General features: G+C 53.3%; 2 protein-coding genes across 2 annotated transcripts in view; one reads left to right on the top strand and one right to left on the bottom strand.

Moving 5' to 3' along the window:
- LOC144722158 (uncharacterized) overlaps positions 1-3,653 on the top strand; it is a 13,809-nt gene extending 10,156 nt beyond the window's left edge. Inside the window, exon 9 of the mRNA XM_078600332.1 lies at positions 614-3,653. Within this exon, the coding sequence (XP_078456458.1) occupies positions 614-751 (138 nt within the window). The 3' untranslated portion in view covers positions 752-3,653. The remainder of the gene's footprint in view (positions 1-613) is intronic.
- SMO (smoothened, frizzled class receptor) lies at positions 1,535-19,693 on the bottom strand. Its single transcript, XM_078600285.1, has 13 exons — positions 19,606-19,693; positions 16,485-16,712; positions 15,983-16,191; positions 14,949-15,158; positions 13,635-13,807; positions 13,089-13,308; positions 11,720-11,843; positions 10,474-10,566; positions 7,955-8,063; positions 7,648-7,857; positions 7,383-7,531; positions 6,377-6,499; positions 1,535-6,000 (listed from the first exon to the last, which is right to left on the bottom strand). Exons 2-13 carry the CDS (start codon positions 16,705-16,707, stop codon positions 5,306-5,308), a joined length of 2,538 nt encoding a protein of 845 aa, XP_078456411.1. The 5' UTR covers positions 16,708-16,712; positions 19,606-19,693; the 3' UTR covers positions 1,535-5,305.

Genomic DNA, 19,693 nt, shown 5'->3' with positions numbered 1-19,693 from the left:
TGCACGAGGGGGCAAGGCGGTTTCCCATGGGAAGGGAGGGGGCAAGGCAGATGGGAAAATAATGGCGATTAGTCCACTCGCTGTACTACCGTCTGGAAAGCCAGGGTATGAGCAACTCCTCGACACGCATAGGAAGGGAGTTTCACAGCAATTGTGGAGCGATCCACCAGCCCTCGCCTCGACAACGCTGGATTAAAGGAGGGCACCACATCGCCATTCCCCGACACCACTACCATCACCACCATCTTCATTGAACCACCGCCACCTCTCACAATCCGGCGATGCGAAGAGCCATTCTGCACGTGCACATGAACCGATCTCATCGCTCCATCTCACTCAACTTGAACTCATCTCCTTGGTGGACGTGCGCTACGAACCCAGCGACCCAAGATCGTTTCCAACTCATGGTCAACATTGGTCACGAATATCTAAACCAGTCCTGGGCCTCCCCTCAGCAGACCAGGCCTTAAATTCATACCTGGTGAGGTGTGTGTACACATCGCCACTGGGAAGACAAAGGTGTGCCGTGTCAGCATTCATAGGCGCAACTCGCCAACAGCACTTGCCCCAACAGTCTGCTAAGTCTTTGTGTGCGCGCGTGTGTGGCCTGCAGGCGTTCCGCCACCACGCCATTGACGGAGAGACGCTGCCCCTTCTCACAGAGACACATCTCCTGTCCACCCTGGGCCTCCGTCTGGGTCCCGCGCTCAAGATTCTCACCCAGGCAGGGTCCCGCGTCGCACGTAGTTAGTGAAGTAGGAAAACGTGCGCACTTCATGGAAACCAACATTTCTACCCTGTGAACAGACGTGTCCGCTGCATGTGCGAGAGGTGTTTGATGATGCATGCGTGTGTTTGCTCTGGGAACTGCAGGTGGCCAGAAAGGTCGACAGAATGGTTTGCGTGACCGATATCACCACTGCAGCGTCTGTGCGGGCCACAACCGCCACCGATACAACCGCCGCTCCTGTTGATGCCTTTGTGAGTGCATATCAATCTCCTCTACCGACTGAACCTTTGGACCAAGACTCTCTACAACATTACCCCGAAGACTACAACACAATAATTGAGAGTTATCCCGAAGCATCTACGAGAGCCAGCTGTCCCATGAAGCCGTACAACTCCAACACGTGCAAGACATCCACGAGTGGCTTAAGAGACGCAGCCAGCACCACCAACTCCAGTGCCGCATCTTCACCTGAACAACCACCAACCACGCATCGTGAATCTGACTTGGAGCTCGCGACTGTTGCCAAAGCACTGAAGGGCTCTACTCCGAGCATCATGAGCGACAGGGAGGTGGCAGCGCAGTGGTGACGCGTGCGACTCGGCAAGAGGGGACCTGGGTTCGATTGGCGACTCGACTTTGTGCTGTATGTTATCTCCCTGTTGTGCATGAGCTTGTCCCGGGTGCTCTGGTTTCGTCCCAATCCTCCCACAGCATGTTTCACGCGTGAGCCCCTGTAAGTCGCAGTGAATGTAAATTCTGCAGTGAACGTTGACTGTGCGCTGAGGCAGGTCTGCAAATTCCACGTATTAAAAAAAATTGGTTTATTGGACCATGTAACAAAACAGATCTAAAAAAATGCACATATGAGGACAGTTGAACATTACTGCATTGGCGAAGTCCCAAACAAGATGCATTGGTAAAAAAACTAATTAAAAACATATCTTTGTAAAAGTTGCCCAGGGCAGCCAAGTACTACAATCGAACTCGCACGAATCCATGAAGTCTCCCTCGCCTAGCAGTGCTTGCATTTGCTCTCATCTGTGCGAGCCTCATCCCTATATACGTACAAATAGTCGAATGTTCTTGTATCGCTGCAATGAAACGCTTTAGCTACCGTGGTCGTGAACGACGCAGGCATAGTTAGAACATTTGACAGCGGTGGTTCCCAAGCTGTGGTCTGCACGGCACTGGTGCAGGCTCCAACCAGACCGTGCGAGGAGTGCTCCGTGGAGGTGCTGCAGACACGGTCATTTTCACAAATCACCGGATTGCTTTACTGCGCCGTGTTCTGTGCAAATACGTTGAGGGCTGACGGCGATCCGCAGTACAAAAAGGCTGGGGACCGGTTTTACAGCATGTACCTTAATCTCGGAAAATGTGTGCTTATGATGAGGCAGCAATATTGAAGTTTTTGAAGATGATAACATTAGATTCATCACACGGCATGAACATTCATAAAATCTGGGAAGATTTGTCACGAACCATCCTGATGGTGATGGTTTTTACTCATGTACCGATTAACTTTGAAACATCTAACTTGTACCACCAGATACATGGAGAATGTGAAGCAGATAAGCATCACTTTCCTTCATCAGCGGAACACTTCTATCTATACAATGTTATAAACGCACGCGGAATGCCACGCGATCGTAACAGACCTTTGCTGCACGGCTGGCCCTAGCAGGGCCGCCTGCGAATTACAGTTTCTAAAATTGTTCCTTTAAGCACAAGTCTTAATGCATTAACATTACCAGAAATGTATGGTAACTTCATTTTAAACAATACTACATATACACAGATATATATTTCATGACGGAAGGACATGTATTTACAAGAAACCTCTTTGTTCTGAACGTCACAAACCGGGAAAAACGAAACTGGGTCATTATTACGAGCCAACACATTTCAGGTGAAGGTGATTGGGAAGAAGGGAAGCGCTGCGCAGCTCACACGAGGATGGCTGCCTTTCCCACTGTCGATCAGACCCAGACATTTCTCATTCGGTCTGGGTCTATTAAAACTGTGCAGTCTGTTGTGATACAGTTGCAACATAATACTGGAAGCAGAGCTCGGTTCAAATCAATTCCTGCCACCTGAAAACCTGGGTCAAAACCAGACAGTTGGCGACCGTAGCTCACGCTCAGTCAACTGAGGACCCATCATGAACCTAATGCCAGTGACCTCTGCCAACCAGAAACACTCCGCACCTGGGAGACCATAGACTCCCCAATAGCGCTTTACTCGCCCATGCCACACACAGCGTGCCACTCCCTACCGTGGACTCCCTCCTGTGATACCGTTCCATGACTCCAGACCGTGACTTCGGACCACAACTCTGTACCACAAGTCCCTATCGCGAATCCCTACCACGGGCATCATCGATCTCCCTTGTGCCCCCAGCCCCAACTCCCTGATCTGTCAGCGCCGTGGATATGCAAGTAAAGGCTCGCACGGTGACACCGCTCATCCGCTTGCCAGTGCACCGCTGCATGCGGAAGCAAAAATAAAAAAGAGTACCGTCTACACACTTCATCAGTATCCACCCTGGAAAGAAGACGGCTTTTAACGTCCAACAACAACCGTTTCCCATCGTTGGCTAAGTAGCAATTCATAATATTTCACAGTAATTTTCCATGCAAATTCTACAATGAAACATTTAACAGCGTTATTTTGAATGAAAGGCAAAAAGTTTAACTGCACGAGTAAGAGCAGAAACACGCGTTGGAGAGGAGTCGTTGGAGCGGTGACGGCAGCGAGTGTCGCCGGGCCTAAACACGCGCCATGCTCACGGCCTCCGTGTGGGCCAGAGGCCAGTGCGCAGTCGGCTTTGCTTTATTCCGTTACTACAGCCACCCTTGCTGATCTATACACTCTGGAGTGTAAAACATCAGATAAACGTGTTATTATAAACTTTACAATGTACAAGTTTTGTTTTTGCAATTTTCCTGTTTCTCTAGTGACGCCAGACCTCAAAGGTCACTAATGACCAGCCGTTACTGGCTTGTACGCGTACGCATCGCCGCTCAGTGCACAAAGCCTTATACTTTTACGTCCTTTAGCAGTCCCACCTCCAGTCGTACCGCAACACTCACTGTGCGCAGGCGTCCGTCTACGCAACGGCATCCGCACGACTATGAAATCCTACCAAACGCGCAAGAGTCGGTTGCAGTGCCTGGTGAACGGGACGCGGCACCATCACGGCCACGAGCGAGTCGAGACAAACAGCGGCCTCCACGGCACCGCTCGAGGAGACGGGCAAAGGCCGGCAGGCTGTGGTGAGAGACGAGACCACGAGACCTTGAGCTCCGCGCTAGGGCACGCGTCGTCCCCAGTTACACCCACAACTTGAATCAAAGTCAGAAAGCTTCCTTCTCAAAATAAAATTAACCAGAATCTCTATGAAAGGTATTAATAATTCCATGAAGTTAACATTTGCGACAAGTCCCTACTACAGTGTCTTACCTCATCACCAACTCCTTCATCTCCTACCCTGAATGCTGCCCCCAGCCCGACAGCCCCATCCATGTGTCCAACCCGTTCAGAATTTATTTTGTATATTTTATATTCCAATTGTGTTATGGTTAGTGGCAAATCACGAGATGAATCAGCTTTCCAAAGTGGCTCCCGGTGAGTAGAGCACCACTGTTCCAGGGAACAGCTCCCAGGTTGTGCCATCACAGCTACTAGTGGAGTCGCTTTAAGTGAAGCTTCTCATCCCACATGGGACAAATTCCCTTGTTCTCTATCAGCAGACTAATCTCGAGCAACACAATGGCCGAGGTGTACCTCGCTCTGCGATCTTACTTGCAAATTCCATCTCTAGCCCCGCCCACTTACCCTTGGGTTGTACCCATCTCAAATCTTTATAACCTTTGGCTGCAGTAGCAGCTCTCTCGCTACATTTCTTCCTGCCTCAGCAGTCCGCCTGCTGTATTTTTTCACCTGAAGATGATTGCTTGTGTTGCGATCGAAACGTCGTGATTTATTATTATTTTATTATTATTTCTATCTACGTGACTTTACCGAAAAACCCAAAGAGTAGGACACACGTTCAACTCATTAACACGATCCTTGCCACGCAATCGATACATCTACAAGACCTATGGCGCTTTCTGGATGTGATGGCGCAGTGATTTCAATATTAAGACGTGGGTATATGCTTCTCGTGGCCCAATGCCAGTGAGAGTGGCTCGCATTCGGAAAGTTGCAAGTTCAAATCTTGGTTGGGGGTTGACGCGGCCCATCACCCCTTCATTTTCGATCAAATGAGTACCACTTTATGCAGATGGACTCACCCCTACCAAAACAATATGGAATTTAAACCACTGGCTCAGGGCTGTAAACAGGAGATGAGCACCAATGCCTCAATGCTCATGAGCAGGAAATCGTTTGAACTTTGCTTTTCACGTCCTGTTAAATACGAGTATTTAAACCGCTGAACGTATAATGAAAACGGATGATGTAATTTTTTTGTAAGATGTGGGACTCCCCGCGTCTGACACCGGACCGGGGATCCGACTCGAGGTCGACAGCGGCGACCGGAGGCGTCCGAGCGAGCGAGCCGCCCCCGTTGCCTCAGAAGAGGCTCTCCTCCCTCTGCTGCGAGTGGTGGTGGTGGTGCCGACGATCGGCGCGAGGCTCGCCGCCTCCGTGCTCGTGCAGCGTGCCGGGCAGGAGACCCGCCGAGTAAGGGGGGGGATCGGGAGGCGGCACATCGCTCTGCGCCGGCAACCACCGCCTCCCCGCGCGGAAGGCCTCGCCGCGGCGATCACGCCGCGGGCTGAGGCTGCGCGGCGCGCGAGGGATACCCGGCGGCGCGTCGCGAACCCCCGCCTCCCTCCGGCCTTCCCAGAACGCCCCGGGCTGGTGCCGCGGTCGCGTCGCGCTCACGAGCTGCTCCCAAGGGGGCGCGCCGGCCGTGGCGCCGGCCGTCGGCTGTCCCCAGCACATCTTCCTGCCACCCTCCTCCTCCTGCCTGGCCTCGCCCTCCTCCCAGAATGAACTCGGATGCCCGGGCCCGGGGTAGGCCGCCACCAGGAACGGCCTGCTCGGGAGCTTGGGGAGACGGGGGACGCCGCCTGTGGGCCACGGCACCCTTGGGGTCGCGTCGGGGGCCGGGAGGTCGGCGCCGAGGTCGTGAGGGAGGAGGTCGTGGTCAGAGCCGAGGTCTCGGGGCCTGTGCTTCTTGCGTCGCTTCTTCTTGTGGTGGTGAGTGCCAGAGCGGTGATGTGGCTTGGAATGCGCGACCGGCGCCTTCACATCCGAGGGCTCTGCTCACAGACAATGAACGTGCAGACTCGGCTGTTACTCCCATGCTCCGCACACAGGGAATCGCGTGCGGCTGTGGCAATCGCTGATACAGAGCCAAGTATCCGTTCCAGCAACAACGAACAACAATAAGGTCCAACTATTGCGTGTTGCTATGTACCGTGTGTACGGGATGTGTGTTGTGTTCCTGCGTATTATGTGCGAGGTGTGTAGCGTGTGTATGTATTATGTGTGTAATGTGTGCGCAGCAAGTGTGTAATGTGCGTGTGTAGCATGTATGTGTAACATGTGTATAATGTGTGTGCATAGCGTGTATGTGTAGTGTGTGTATAGTGTGTGTGTATAGTGTGTGCTTAGCATGTGTCTCGTGTATGGTACCGGGTGTGGGTGTGCGTGACACGTTGGGTAAAATGGCTCCTCTTCGTGCCACCATCTTGGTAACGTGATTGATCCAGGATGACGAGTCGCTCCCAGAATCATCCAGGTCCAGATCCATCCCAACTGCCACAAAATAAACAGAAAGTATGTACACACTCACAGATTCCACACACAGAGACACCTCACATATACACAACAGATGCCATTCGCCACTAAATGGCAGGAGTCCCACCACAGTGCTTGTGCCAGGCTAGGTGCACTTTGAGGCCACGTGAGGTGACGAAGGCTCGCTGACAGGAAGTCACGTGACAGACCCAGGTGTTATGGGTTGACTGACTGAGATGGCTGGCAGACGCACCATCTGTGCCCCTCACTGTACCACCTCGCTGCATTTAATTCGACCGTCGCTCCGCTCGTTGTTGTGACCGTCACTCCTCTGTGCTCTGCTGTTTCTGGAGGGCGACTGCCTCCAACTGCCCATAAGCATCCTTCACGAGCCTCACCACAGGGCCCAGTCTTAACACCACTGGTAGCAGTCATCGGTGAGTCCAATCAGCTCCACATCCTTCTGTACCACATCAGTCCATCTCCTTTATAGCCTGTGCCACGCCTGTTTAGCCCACTATCCGGCCAAATAAAAGCTTTTGAGGCATGTAGTGGCTGGACATGTGCAGCCTTGCTTGCCAGAGAAGCTTACCGATGGGACTGTGTCCAGATCTTTCCAACATCTATGAGCACAAAATCCAGCCTGGTTAAACCCAGGATGGATCGTCGACAGGGCCAGCTTGAATGTTTGAAGCCTGCGCAAACGTTTCTTCAAAAGAGGTCCATGTCTCGCAGGAGTAGAGAGAAGGGAGGGCAATGCTGATGTAAACATCGGCGTTGGGGAGACAAAGCCAGTCACCCCCACGTGTGCCGTGCCGGCCTTCATAGGTGCTCACTTACAGCACCTGCCTCAACAGTCAGTAAAATGCTACAGGGTGGATCTTTGTGTTTGTGTGCGTACCCACGGCCCCCCCGGGGAGCTCGCTCTGCAGGCTGAGCGAGATGCGTGCGTGCGCGTCGTGCAGGATGTCACCACGCCGCGCAAACGCCTTCGCGATCATGTGACTCCGGTGCAGCCGCTTCAGGCGATCGTCCTTCCGGCCCAGGATCCTGAGGGCGGAGGACGGCAGGCGCAGACACGGCCCGGAGTTACACGGCACAACGTGCACAACACGGCAGCACCGCACCGCGCACCGCGCGCGCCATGTTCCGGTTGAGCCACGTACCGGAGCCAGGTGTGCCGCCAGGTGTGCAGCGTGGCACGCGTCCACACCCAGCTGCTCATGGTGATGCCGGTGCCAAACACGCACGCTACGTTCCCCACGGCGAGCAGCAGGCCGGGCCGTGCCCCCAGCTCGCACTTACGTGGCGAGCCCGGGCCGGTGCCCGAACCCGCGCTCGCGTTCACGAAACCCAGGTCCACGTTGGAGCGGCACCTGCGTGGGACGACACGGGAGCAGCGTCACTCTTCAAGACGGCGGTTGTGGCGTCAGCGGCGGCAGCAGCAGCAGGTGTCGAGGAGGAGATACGTACAGGATGTACTCGCGGAGGCTGCGCTGCCACTGCTCACGGTGCAGGAAGTCGTAGATGTGGCAGCCGAACGTGAGCAGCACGAAGCCCCAGGCCAGCACGCCGAACACCCCTACACATGCAAGCACACATGCGCAGCGCCACTCATGACAACCGCAACAATAATATCGCCGCAACAACAACCCACCACGTCTTCCATACCAATCAAAACAATAAGCACCACCACAATCACAACAATGAACATAACAACCGTAACTACCACCACAATTAGGGTTATCAACCACAACTGGATTTAACACCACAAAGGCGTGTATAGCATGTACAAGAGCTCTCGGCCTTGCCCACTATCACATCTGTTGCGGTGGGTATTCTCTTCATTTACACATTTGAAACAACCACAGGAACAACTAGATTAGCAACTCCAACAACAACAACAGTAATAATCTAATCTACTGCGGCGGGAACAGGCGCGTAGAGAAGCGCCTGCTGAGTCCCGTGCGGGTGAGCAGAGGCTCCGATGGGGATGGCACAGAGGACCAGCGCTCTGGGTTCCGATGGAGGCATCTGCTGAGTAGCAGCAGCAGCGCACAGAACTTCACTCGCTCACTCGCTCACACGTGCTACTGGGCACGGGACCATTCCTCAATCACAGTCAACCAGTGCCACTCACGCCGCACGTCCAACTGCGGATGCAATCCTTCACGATTTGTGTAAAATGCAAGGTGAGTAAAATGCTGTTACCTCTACGCTGATCGTCTGTACGAGACAGGACACGGAAACAATCACGTGATATAAACAGTGCAAATGAAACTGCAGAAAAGAGCAGCAGGAACAGAAGCACCAAGGAAATAACTAAGCCAAGACATGACACTGACAAAGAAGATCCGACAGAGAGAGCTCCAGCCTAACACAGAGCAAGACAGAAGGGGAAGGCCAAAGATGCGCTGGATACTTTTTTAGACAGTTGCCGAGCACAGGCCCAAAGGATCAAAACGTCAAGTGGCCAGCAACAAACAGCACCATCAAAGTTGTAATTGATAAGAGTCAACAGGTATCTTGAAGTGAGCGAGGTTATGATGAGAGCTTGGGTAGAAGAGAAAGTGGGAGGGAATTTCAGTGCAGCAGTGCAAGGAAAGAAGCAACAAGAGAAGTAATATGACCTGGAGTTGGTGAGTGGGTGGATGGGTGAGTGGTTGGGTGAGTGGTTGGGTGAGTGGATGGGTGAGTGGTTGAGCGAGTTATTGTGACCTCCAGTGTGCTGGCCAAACACGGTGTGGTGTACGAGACGAAATGGTTGTGTATGGTTGACAGAATCCTCAACATGGGTGTAGAATTGGCTCGGTGAAAAACGATCTCCACAGCTGGGACGGGACAGTAACCGGTGGAAAGACTTCATTTTGTGCCATTGTCTCAAAGGGAAGATACCGACGCGTAACGTAGGGCAGCAGTGGAGCGCAAACCCAGTCGCAATTACAGCCCACACTGACAGCCGAGCTCCAGCCGCACTACAGCCACACTCACAGCCGCACCTACAGCCACACTGACAACCACACTCCCAGTCGCACCTACAGCCGCACCTACAGCCGCACCTACAGCCGCACCTACAGCCGCACCTACAGCCGCACCTACAGCCACACCTACAGCCACACCTACAGCCGCACTATAACCACACTCACAGCCACACCTACAGCCACACTGACAGCCACACTCACAGCCGCACCTACAGCCACGCTGACAGTTGCACGACAGCTGTGCACCACGCTGGTGAGAACACACATGAGCGGGCACGTCATGCATCCATGCGATACTCACATGGCTCCGTGGCGGATACACACTACTTACCGTTACACCCTCCAGATGAATGCTTGCAGAGGAAATTTAAAACAGTTATTTCATATTGAAACTGCATTACCCGTGAGAATAAACATCACGTGACATAGCATACAGTCACCCTCGTCAGTGTAGTTCATCAATGTGCGTGCATAACAGAGCAGCGTTCAATTTATTTGTAGAATTGTTGTATTTCTGGATCGTGTGTTCCAGCCTCTTTAATGCATTTCACAATTACCACCACCATCATTCACCCAACTTTCTGTCTTATTCTCGATACCTCCACCTGCTCAGTGGTGACTTACATGAGCCTGCTCCTCACAGAACAATCCTCCGACCACTGAGGTATTGGTGTTCATGGCGTGACCCATGAGACGACCTCACTGCACCCGGACCGACCGTGACATGAGCTGGTGAAGACTCGAGCACACAGGGACTCGGGTACTGGAGGACTCGGGGACATGGGGACATGCGGACTGGAGGATTCAGGGACACGGAGACTGGGGGACTGCCGGACATGGGGACGAGGGGACACAGGGACTCGGGTACTGGAGGACTCGGGGACATGGGGACATGGGGACTGCAGGACATGGGGACGAAGGGACGAGGGGACACAGGGACTCGGAGACTCGTAGCCGCATCGCACATTCATCACCCGGCATGTGCTCGGCGAGGCTGTGTGATCGTCTCACCGAGCCGCACGATCGTCTCCTGGATCTTGGTTGACGCTTTCTGGCTGAGCAGCCCGGGGTGGGATCTTCTTATGCGAAACAGCGTAAACATCCCTGAACACACGAGCGCAGAGATCACCCTTGTAGCCACGCAAACTGTTGGGGCGAATGGTCTTGGCGAGAATGCGGTAAAGCTGGCATGGCGCACGAGGCGGTGAAGTGGCCAGCATACATAACCAGTCACCTGTGCCCCCATTTTCCATGTTTATACACCGCGTGAGATAATCACTGACGGTTGTAACCACCAGGGGAGACTCGGGGACAAGTTCCAATATCATTTGCCACTGATGTTAGAAGTGGCCAGGAATGTAACTGGGTGCATAATAATATAGTGCATAAACAACTGAAACAACCCACGTGCAAAAAAGTGTAGACGCACGAACGCATCCACATGTCTACACCTTTAAAAAATACAAAGTTCCCCTGTATAGCCTTAACAGACTGCTGCGGCAAGCGCTGTTAGCGAGCACCTGCAAAGGCCTGTATGCACGCTGAGCTTCTTTCACTCCGTACGCAGCGAACCGCGCTAATCGGAGGTGCGGGTGAAGGACAGCAAACTAAACAGAGCAGTTCTAAAGAAATTAGTTTTCACTTTAGAAATGAGGCCTGCACAGTACTCGACCCCCTTTGTCTTCCCAGTGGTGATATTTTACGCCCCGCACACTGGCAACACCCATCTCCCGGGTAACCACGCGGCATTTCAGACTCGTGCAGCTAAGAGACTTGTCCCAGCGGCAGCACATTCGTCGCTTGTTGAAGAGGTTCATGGTTCAAATTCGGAAGGCTGCCGTGGTTAATACCACGATGTATATCAACCATAAAATACTCTGTGCAGTCCACTTCACAGTGGACATGAAAGATTCCGTGATGTCATTCAAAGAAGAGTAGGCCATTGTGTACCAGTGTCATGATCATCGCTCCCTACGAGGAGGCGAATGCCTGAGTGCAGGGCAGTGTGGAGTCACTTTGTACCGCACGGGGACAGCTGCCACTCGGGGTGCCCCCCTTCGAGCGTTTGAGATGAACTGCGATGTATGGCGCTTCGAGTTGCCGCGGCATGTAAGCAAGCGCCGTATAAATGCAAAGATCATTATTATAATGCAAAAAACATAGCTGGACCCTTGAGAATCGGTGAGGCTTTCCTGGATAAATTAGCGCATTGATCAAAGTTGGCTGCACAGCGAGAGCCGGAGCGACGTCAACTCACCACGCGCGAGGTAGTAGCCCCCGGCGACGGTGGCCACACCGACCGGCGCCAGCACAAAGCCGGCGCGAAAGTGGGGGTCGCGATATCCCACGAAGCACACGCCAGACATGGAGTCTCCATCCACCTGCACATGGAAACATGTAGGAACACACGCACACAACGCACTCGTGATGCGCTCACTCGACTTTGCACCACACACACATTCACTCCTCGACTCGCACCACACACACATTCACTCCTCGACTCGCACCACACACACATTCACTCCTCGACTCACTGCACTCACAGGTGCTCGTGCTACACTCACTTCTGAACCCCCCCCCCCCCCCCCCCATAGCCTTAACAGACTGCTCGAGCAAGTGCTGTTTCGCAAGCACCTAAGAGTTACCATGTTTCTTGAAATGGGCAAGATTGTTATGAAAGCTTGCAAAAGAGATGGTGCGAGGGAATCTCAAATCTAAGCAAAGTGAGGTGACCCTTCAGTGTCGGGCTGAGTCCTCGACAATGATGTTGGAGTCAATGAGTGAAATTGACGACGACAGTAACCACAGTAGTAGCGACAGAAGAGTGAAAAGGAGTCGAATGACCGCCGGTGAGCGAGCCAGCGACTGAACCAGTGGAGCAGTTTCGACTAAACTATTAACTAAACTAACTTTTATTTTACCAGGTGAAGCCCACTGAGATATGAGCTCTTTTTCAGAGGCAAGCTGGTCGCACATGATCGTTGATCGAAGTGGCTCAATCATCACACGTGGGAATTTATAGTAGCAGCCAACAAATCTTAGCGCATGTGTCTAAACATGGAGGGAAAAACAAGGAGGACCTACAGAACAATCCATGCGACCAGCGGGAGAGAGATGATGCAAACTCCACTCACTCGCGCAGGCTAACACAAAGATCCCCCATATAGCCTTCACAAACTGTTAGGGAAAGTGCTGTTAGCTCCTATGAAGGCCGGCACGGCACATGAGGGGGGTGGGTGGCCAGCACCATGGCCAGCCGCCTTTGTCTCCCTCGTGGTGATGTTTACACACCGCACCAGGTACTCATTTTAGGCCGAGTCGACCTAGGGGAGGCCCAGGACCGGTTCAGATAACCGTCACTGGTGTTGGCCATGATCAGGAATAGAACTCGGGTCCCCGGGTTCGTAGCGCAGCTTGCTGACCGCGACACTACCTCTCCCCAGGCGAACACGCTCGCTCTCACACACACACACTCGCTATCACATACTCTCTGCAGAACAGCGGATTGTTTTAGTTCTCAAGTTGATTTTGCGTCATCAGACAATAACCCCAGAGACCAGGATGAGCCTCATTTGCAAGAGCGACCCGGGGCGCCACAGCGACAAGATCGAGCATCGGGGTGGCACCTGCTGCAGTGCCAGTATGGCGACCGTCAACACGAAGGGCAGCGACCAGCACGCCAGGTGGAAGTAGGATGTCTTGCGAGCCAAGGGCCGCTGCGGCGTGCCCAGGGCCCGGAACGACGCGTTCCACGCGTACGCCAGACACACGAACCAGCACACGGCCGCCATGAGCGGATAGTAGATGAGCACGAAGATGATGACGCACGACAGCGTCTCGCTTGACCTGCGCACACACGCACGGGTCACAGTGACATCCTGCCCAATTGAGTACTGAGGCAGTGCTCATCTCTTGGTAGAAATGACACATTAATATGGTAGATCAGGTCTATCCATTAGGGAAACCACTCTTGACGCGGAGAGATGGATGATGGACTGCTCCCCTCTACCACTTAGCCACCCAGCCGGTTATAATATGAGAGCGTTTGTGTCGATATGATACAATGAGTCTACATGCATGCATGGAGCCTTGCGTTATAGAATTAATGAGTGTGCAAGTGACGATGGCCGTGTGTGTGTGCGTGGCGAGCAAGCGAGAGGGGCGGGCCATACGTGGGCTCTCCCAAGCGAGGTGTGCCGTCGTGCCGGCATGTGATGTCCTGCCGAGCGTCGCTGAGGAACTGAGCGAGCCACCCGGCGCTCGCCACCAGGAAGCAGGCGTTGATATAGCAAATCACGACGGCCGGGTAACGCCGTGAGCGCTGCCAGTCGCCAACAAACGTCGCCTGCGCAAACAGCGGTCACCACCACCACCTCGTTCTCCTCGGCACGCCACAACCGCGGGCAACCACGCACCGCTCGCTCTCCACTCGCATCCAACATCTCACTCCTCTCCTTAACGCCGAGTCCATGGGGCAACACAACGCAGCACTCGAGTGTAAGACGTGGGACATTCTCACGTGAATCTCCAGTCAATTCTTAATCAACACTCCAGTCAATTCTTAATCAACACTGCGACGTCGTCGTGGCCACAGCCTTTGAAGCTACCGCCGCACCTCGATAACGACGCCTTCTCACCTCCGCCAGATCCAGCAACTGCTGCACAGTCGATGCTAACAGTGACCTCCAAGGTCTGTACTAACAATCTCTCAGTCATAATCTTGGTTCTTTCGGTAAAGTCACGTAGAAGGGAAATAATAAAATAATATAAATATAACACAAATTATCAAATTTTCTTGCTGTGGATTTCACAGCTGATGATGATTACTTGTGTTGCAGTCGAAACGTCGTGAGAATTTTTATTGTTTTATATTAATATTATTTTATTATTTCCCTTCTACGTGACTTTACCGAAAAAACCAGTCACGAAAGTTTTAAATCAAAATCTCTCAGTTCTTGTTTCTGATTAGTCGCTAGACTCGTGAAGACCACTCCAATCTTATTTAAGTCAAAGTCTCCCTGCTGACATGGGTGTGGGGCAGTGCTCATCTCCATTTGCAAACTCAAACCTGTAAATTTCACATTGCTATGAAAACTGCCATTGATTTCACCCTAATTTGTATTTGGAATGTATCTTTTTTTAAGTCTTTTCCCAAATTATGCCGAGGCGTATTTTTGGCGCGATATCTCTGTTTCGAGAATCAATTCAGAAATCTCACTCAGCAGGATGCTGCCCCACGTGCCATAGAGGGGCCCACAAAAAATGTCCACAGGACTCCACCACAAAAATTCTTCGCGCATTATTTGTTTTTTAATCTATTTAACATGAACAACTTCCATGAAAACAACAGCTGTGCGTTTGCGTACTGTCTGCTGTGTGCTGCGCCCTTTGCACTGCACGTTGTGTGCTGCGTGCTGTGTGCGGTGCGCTGCATGCTGTGCATTGTGTGCTACGTGCTGTGCGCTGCGCAATGCATCCGCCCGCACCAGGGTAAAGATCTCCGAGACGAGGGCGAGGGCGCCCATGGCCGCGGTGGCCGTGCGCATGGCGGCATGCTCCTCGGCCGTGTACAGGGGGCTGCTGCAGGGAAGGCCGCAGCCCTCCACGTCGCGCACCCAGCTGGCGGGGTTGTCGGTGCGCACGAGCGGAGCGGCGCAGCTCGACGTCGTGTTGAAGTGCACGCTCTGCACCGTGTTCTGCAGACGCCAGACACGCCCAGCGGTACCGCCACCACGCGCTCATGTTCAACTCTGGTTTGCTTCACCAGGTGGGGACTCAACGAGACAGGGAGAGTCAACACAGGGAAACAACGCTCGGCCACAACACACGGACACAACACCCGGTCACTAGCAAGGGCACAACACCGAGAAGCAACACACAGCCAGGCTTGCAAGTAAGTCTCATTACAGGGCACATGGTAAAGTGCTCCCCCTACTGTGCAGAGATTACATGGTGAGCTTTAATTTTGTTCGACCAAGTGAGAATTCAAGAGACTGCTTAAGAAGAGTGACCTGTGTCACCAAAATGACAAGAGCAATAACATGCAAACAAAGCAGAGCAACAGAGCAATCAGAGGGCAACAACTAGAGCAAAACAATCACATTACAGAAGGAATCTAAAGTAGTTCACACAAACATTAAGTAATACATATTGAACAAATTACATTTGGATACTATTCACAGTGACATTAAGTTCCAGAAACATCCAAATGTAAACAGACGAGGATATATCAATACAATCGCAAGTCAAGTTACCGCACAAAATTGACAGCTCAGCATCAACTGGTGATTTAGATGGCAGAGTAACCATGGCACGAGCCGACAGCGAGTTGTGCTTTCTCCCGCCAGTGTCACAGAGGCAGCAGCAGCAGCCATTCACTCAGCTGAAGCTGTCGCTGGGCATTCACACTGATGTAGATCTTTAAGTTGCCATCCACTAGCGCGCAGGCAGGTGAGGACGGGAGCAAGGGGTGAGAGGGAGGCCAGCGAGTTGGGTCAGGCACTCGTCGCTCGCGACTCACCGGGCATCCGTCGGGGAAGCGCTCGGGCTGGCAGGACAGGAAGTCGGGCCAACCGTGCGGCGTGCGCGCCACCACGGCGCACGGCGCACGCGTCGCGTGGCAGAGAGCGCGGCTCGGCAGCTCCACGACGCCGGCGCTGCAGCGCGGCATATAGACGGCGCACAGCAGCGGCTGCACCACCTCCCAGCAGCGCGGCACCCTCCGCAGCTCTGTAACACATGGCCACGCCGCGTCACTCGCACGGCAACAACCGGCCACGTGCGTGTCGTGCGCGCTTTGCGCACGCGTGTCGTTTGCGTACATTGCACTTATAAGTTGCGTGCGGGTTGCATACGTGCACGTGCGTCGTGCACGTGCGTTCTCTACATGGTGTACGTTGTGTGGCACACTAGTGTGGCACACGTGTGTGGCGCACGAGTGTGCTTGTTGCGTGCACCGGTGTACGTTGTGCGTGTCATTTACATTCTGTGTGCGTTGTGTACATGGCGCCGCACACACATACCTGCCCAGAGCTGCAGGTTGGCCTGTGCGTCGTGTTGCGAGCGCGAATCGCTGGCGAGGACGAGCGCCGTTTGCGGGTAGGGCAGAGCGGCGCCCAGACACGAGTTGTAGGCGAGGGACTCGCACGCGGCAGGTCGCACGCACCTCTCAGCCACCCCCGCACCCATGCACACCCTCGTCATGCACAGCAGCAGCACCAGCGGCACCAGCACCACTGTCGCCATGGCACCTGCACGGACACAAACATCGCCAATGCGTTAATTTTGTGAGGGGCACGGGCCTCCCTATGCACGCTCAGTGTTGGTGCTTAGACCACCGTCGGCTGTGCACGGTTTCTACACCAGATGCCACTGGAGCAGAGGACCGACAAGGGATAGTCCTCTTTTCACTTCACTGCAGACGTAGCTCGTTCCCTGGCCCTGTTGCAGGTCGAGATGGCCCGACGTGTGGAGGTTTGCTCTGCAGCAGCTGACGCCTGCATGGGCCGGCTCAGGCATCGACTGCAGATCCACCGTGGCTCTTGTCCCTCGTCTCTGCTACTCGCAGCCTCATCGTCAGCAACGCTCAACGATATTGTCAGACCAAGTGTTTTTTTGGTGGAACGTGACCAGGCGACGAAGAGACTGATGACGTAATAGTATTGTGTATATGTATTAATTATGACTTACTTAGTCTTGCGAGTCAAGCCCATGTTAAACACAACTTGTTGCGCATTGAAGGAGGCCAATCTGTGAGAAATAATTCTGTTTTCTGTAGATCAGCTCGTGAGGTTGGTATCTGCCAATTCACCGCGAATAGGAAAACCACAAATAGGGAAACCACGAATACTGTGCACATGAAACAGAAAAATAGGAGGCTCTTCCTACGATTAGCACGGTTGTCAACGAAATAATTTGAACATACGAAGATTCTCTTAATAATTAATAATTAAGCAGGGCGTGCTGATTGTGATCCGGCTGTGTGGCTGGCGTGCACAAGAGAGGCGCGTCTTGTTGACGACGAGCCAGAGGAATCCCAGTCCCCTGAGTGTGAGCACCGTGGGAGCTGCACACAGCAGCCTGCCCAGGTCAGCCGGACGCGTCTGTTCTTCACAGCAACTTAAAACCGAAATAAGAAGTTGAAGCACTGTACAACTCTGCTCAGTGCAGTTGCATAATGGCTGTCTGTATACATCGCAATATTGTTTTGGTCGTCTGTGAATCCACCGCTGGATGAAAATATCTCCAGCCACCGCGATGCAATGACGCACCCAGCACATCAATTGTGAAACGCAACCTCTGTGGTTTAATGTTTACACAGCTCTCAGACCAATACACAACAACTATAACCTATTATTAATGTATGCAACATCGAGAAACACAACTACAGGTGCGTGTCACACAGCATAATGTACCAAAACGGAGAGATCAAGTGGGGTGCGTGCCCTTAGCATGTGCGAGACAACATGTTGACGTAAGTCACTTTGAGTTGTCGAGGCATTTGTGCCGGGCGGCGGTGGCTACGCACGTGACCTGTGATAAGCACCGTGGAGGTGAGGGTTGGTGGATCTCGGCACAAATGTTGTAAACTCCCTTCCCGTGGGTGTACGGGGAGGGAGAGTTGCCTCTTCAGACGTGGGTTTTCTCCGGGTGCTCCGGTTACCTCCGACTTATATAATAACCACTCACCATTAGTTGGCTAAAAACATCTTAAAATAAAAAAAACAATGCCGAATCCTCCTGAAGAATGGTCACACGACTCAGTGTGGCTCTCCAAGATAAATTATTATATAAGCGCCATGTAAATGCACAGATCATGATGCTGGCCACAGAAAACACACATCATCATCCTCGCCGCACTGTGGCTGTTTACACCTAACACCACCAAGCTGAGGCCGAGATGACCACAGAGGTCCATGGCACGTGGAGATGCCCGTGGCTGTAGCACGAGTGCTGCACGTCAAGAAGAGACCAAGACCTGCTATTAAGTGACGGTGACGTCACCACGGCGCCTGTGCCAGGCCAGGTGCACCTTGAGGCCAGGTGAAGTGCCGAAGGCTCCCTGACAGCATGTTACAGGACAGATCCAGGTACCATAGGTTGGCTGACTGAAATGATTGGCGGATGCACCAGCTGTATCCCCTGCTGTACCAACTTGCTTTATTTTATCCTGCCGGTGCTCCGCTCGTTGTTGTGAGCATCGCTCCTCTGCCCTCCGTTGTTGTTGGAGGGCGACTGCCTCCAACTGCCCAGTAGCGTCCTTCACGAGCCTCCTCCTCCACAGAGGCCGATCTTGACACCGCTGGTACCAGTCATCGGCAAGTCCACTCAGCTCCACGTCCTCCCGTACCACATCACTCCATCTCTTCTCTAGCCCGTGCCGCGCCCGTTTAGCCCCCTCGATCCGGCCGAACAGAAGCTACTTGGGCATGCGGTGGCTGGGCATGCGGGCTACATGACCCTGCCAACGCAGCCTTGCCTGCCGGAGGAGCTCACCGATGGGATTGTGTCCACATCTTGCAAGGATTTGTGAGCTCCTCACACAATCCAGCCTGCAGGTTAAGCCCAGGATGGATCGTAGGCAGGCCAGCCTGAATGATTCTGACCGGCACAGATGTTCCATTAGAGGGGTCCAAGAGTAGAACACCGCAGCACAGAGACACAAAGACCCCCCACCCCCCGTGTGGCCTTTAACACAGTCGGGGCAAGTTCTGTTAGCGAGCACCTATTAAGGCCGGATCGAAATAGCACACGAGGGGGTGGATGGCACCACGCTCGGCCGCCTTTGTCTCCCTAATGGCCATGTTTACATATCGCCAAGACGTACTCATTTAAGGTTGAGTCGATCGAGGGGAGGCCCAGGACCGGTGCAATGTTGGTTGTGAGCGGGAATCGCAGTCCGATCCCCACACGGGCACAAAGAATGGTGCCCCACACAACAACAACACACGCGGAGAGACCCACACACACGCGCACATATAGGACACAAAGACCCACAAACTTACACGCGTACATACATAACGATGCACACACAGGTGCACATACACACACTTGCACAATGAGACACAAACACGAGACCATGGGATACAAACACACGAGACACAGAGGAGGAGGAGGGGGGGAGAGAGTGGCCTCTGTCCGTACCGACGCGAGTGCCCGTCTCCCCGTGTCTCCCCCGTGCCGTCCGTCTCCCCGTGTCTCCCCCGTGCCGTCCGTCTCCCCGTGTCTCCCC

This window comes from Lampetra planeri, chromosome 13 (genome assembly GCF_965212315.1).
Source record: "Lampetra planeri chromosome 13, kcLamPlan1.2.h2, whole genome shotgun sequence".
Taxonomy (NCBI): Eukaryota; Metazoa; Chordata; class Hyperoartia; order Petromyzontiformes; family Petromyzontidae; genus Lampetra; species Lampetra planeri.
The sequence above is the reverse complement of the archived record's forward strand: the minus strand, read 5'-3'. Positions and strand labels throughout refer to the sequence as shown.

What these genes read in the sequence shown, in the direction of transcription:
- SMO (XM_078600285.1), bottom strand. Translation starts at nt 16,707, where the DNA reads ATGGCGACAGTGGTGCTGGTGCCGCTGGTGCTGCTGCTGTGCATGACG. An exon ending in AGCCTCCGCGAGTACATCCT is followed by an intron (nt 7,858 to 7,954) that starts GTACGTATCTCC and finishes CGTCCCACGCAG; the next exon opens with GTGCCGCTCCAACGTGGACC. An exon ending in GCTCCCCGGGGGGGCCGTGG is followed by an intron (nt 6,500 to 7,382) that starts GTACGCACACAA and finishes ATTTTGTGGCAG; the next exon opens with TTGGGATGGATCTGGACCTG.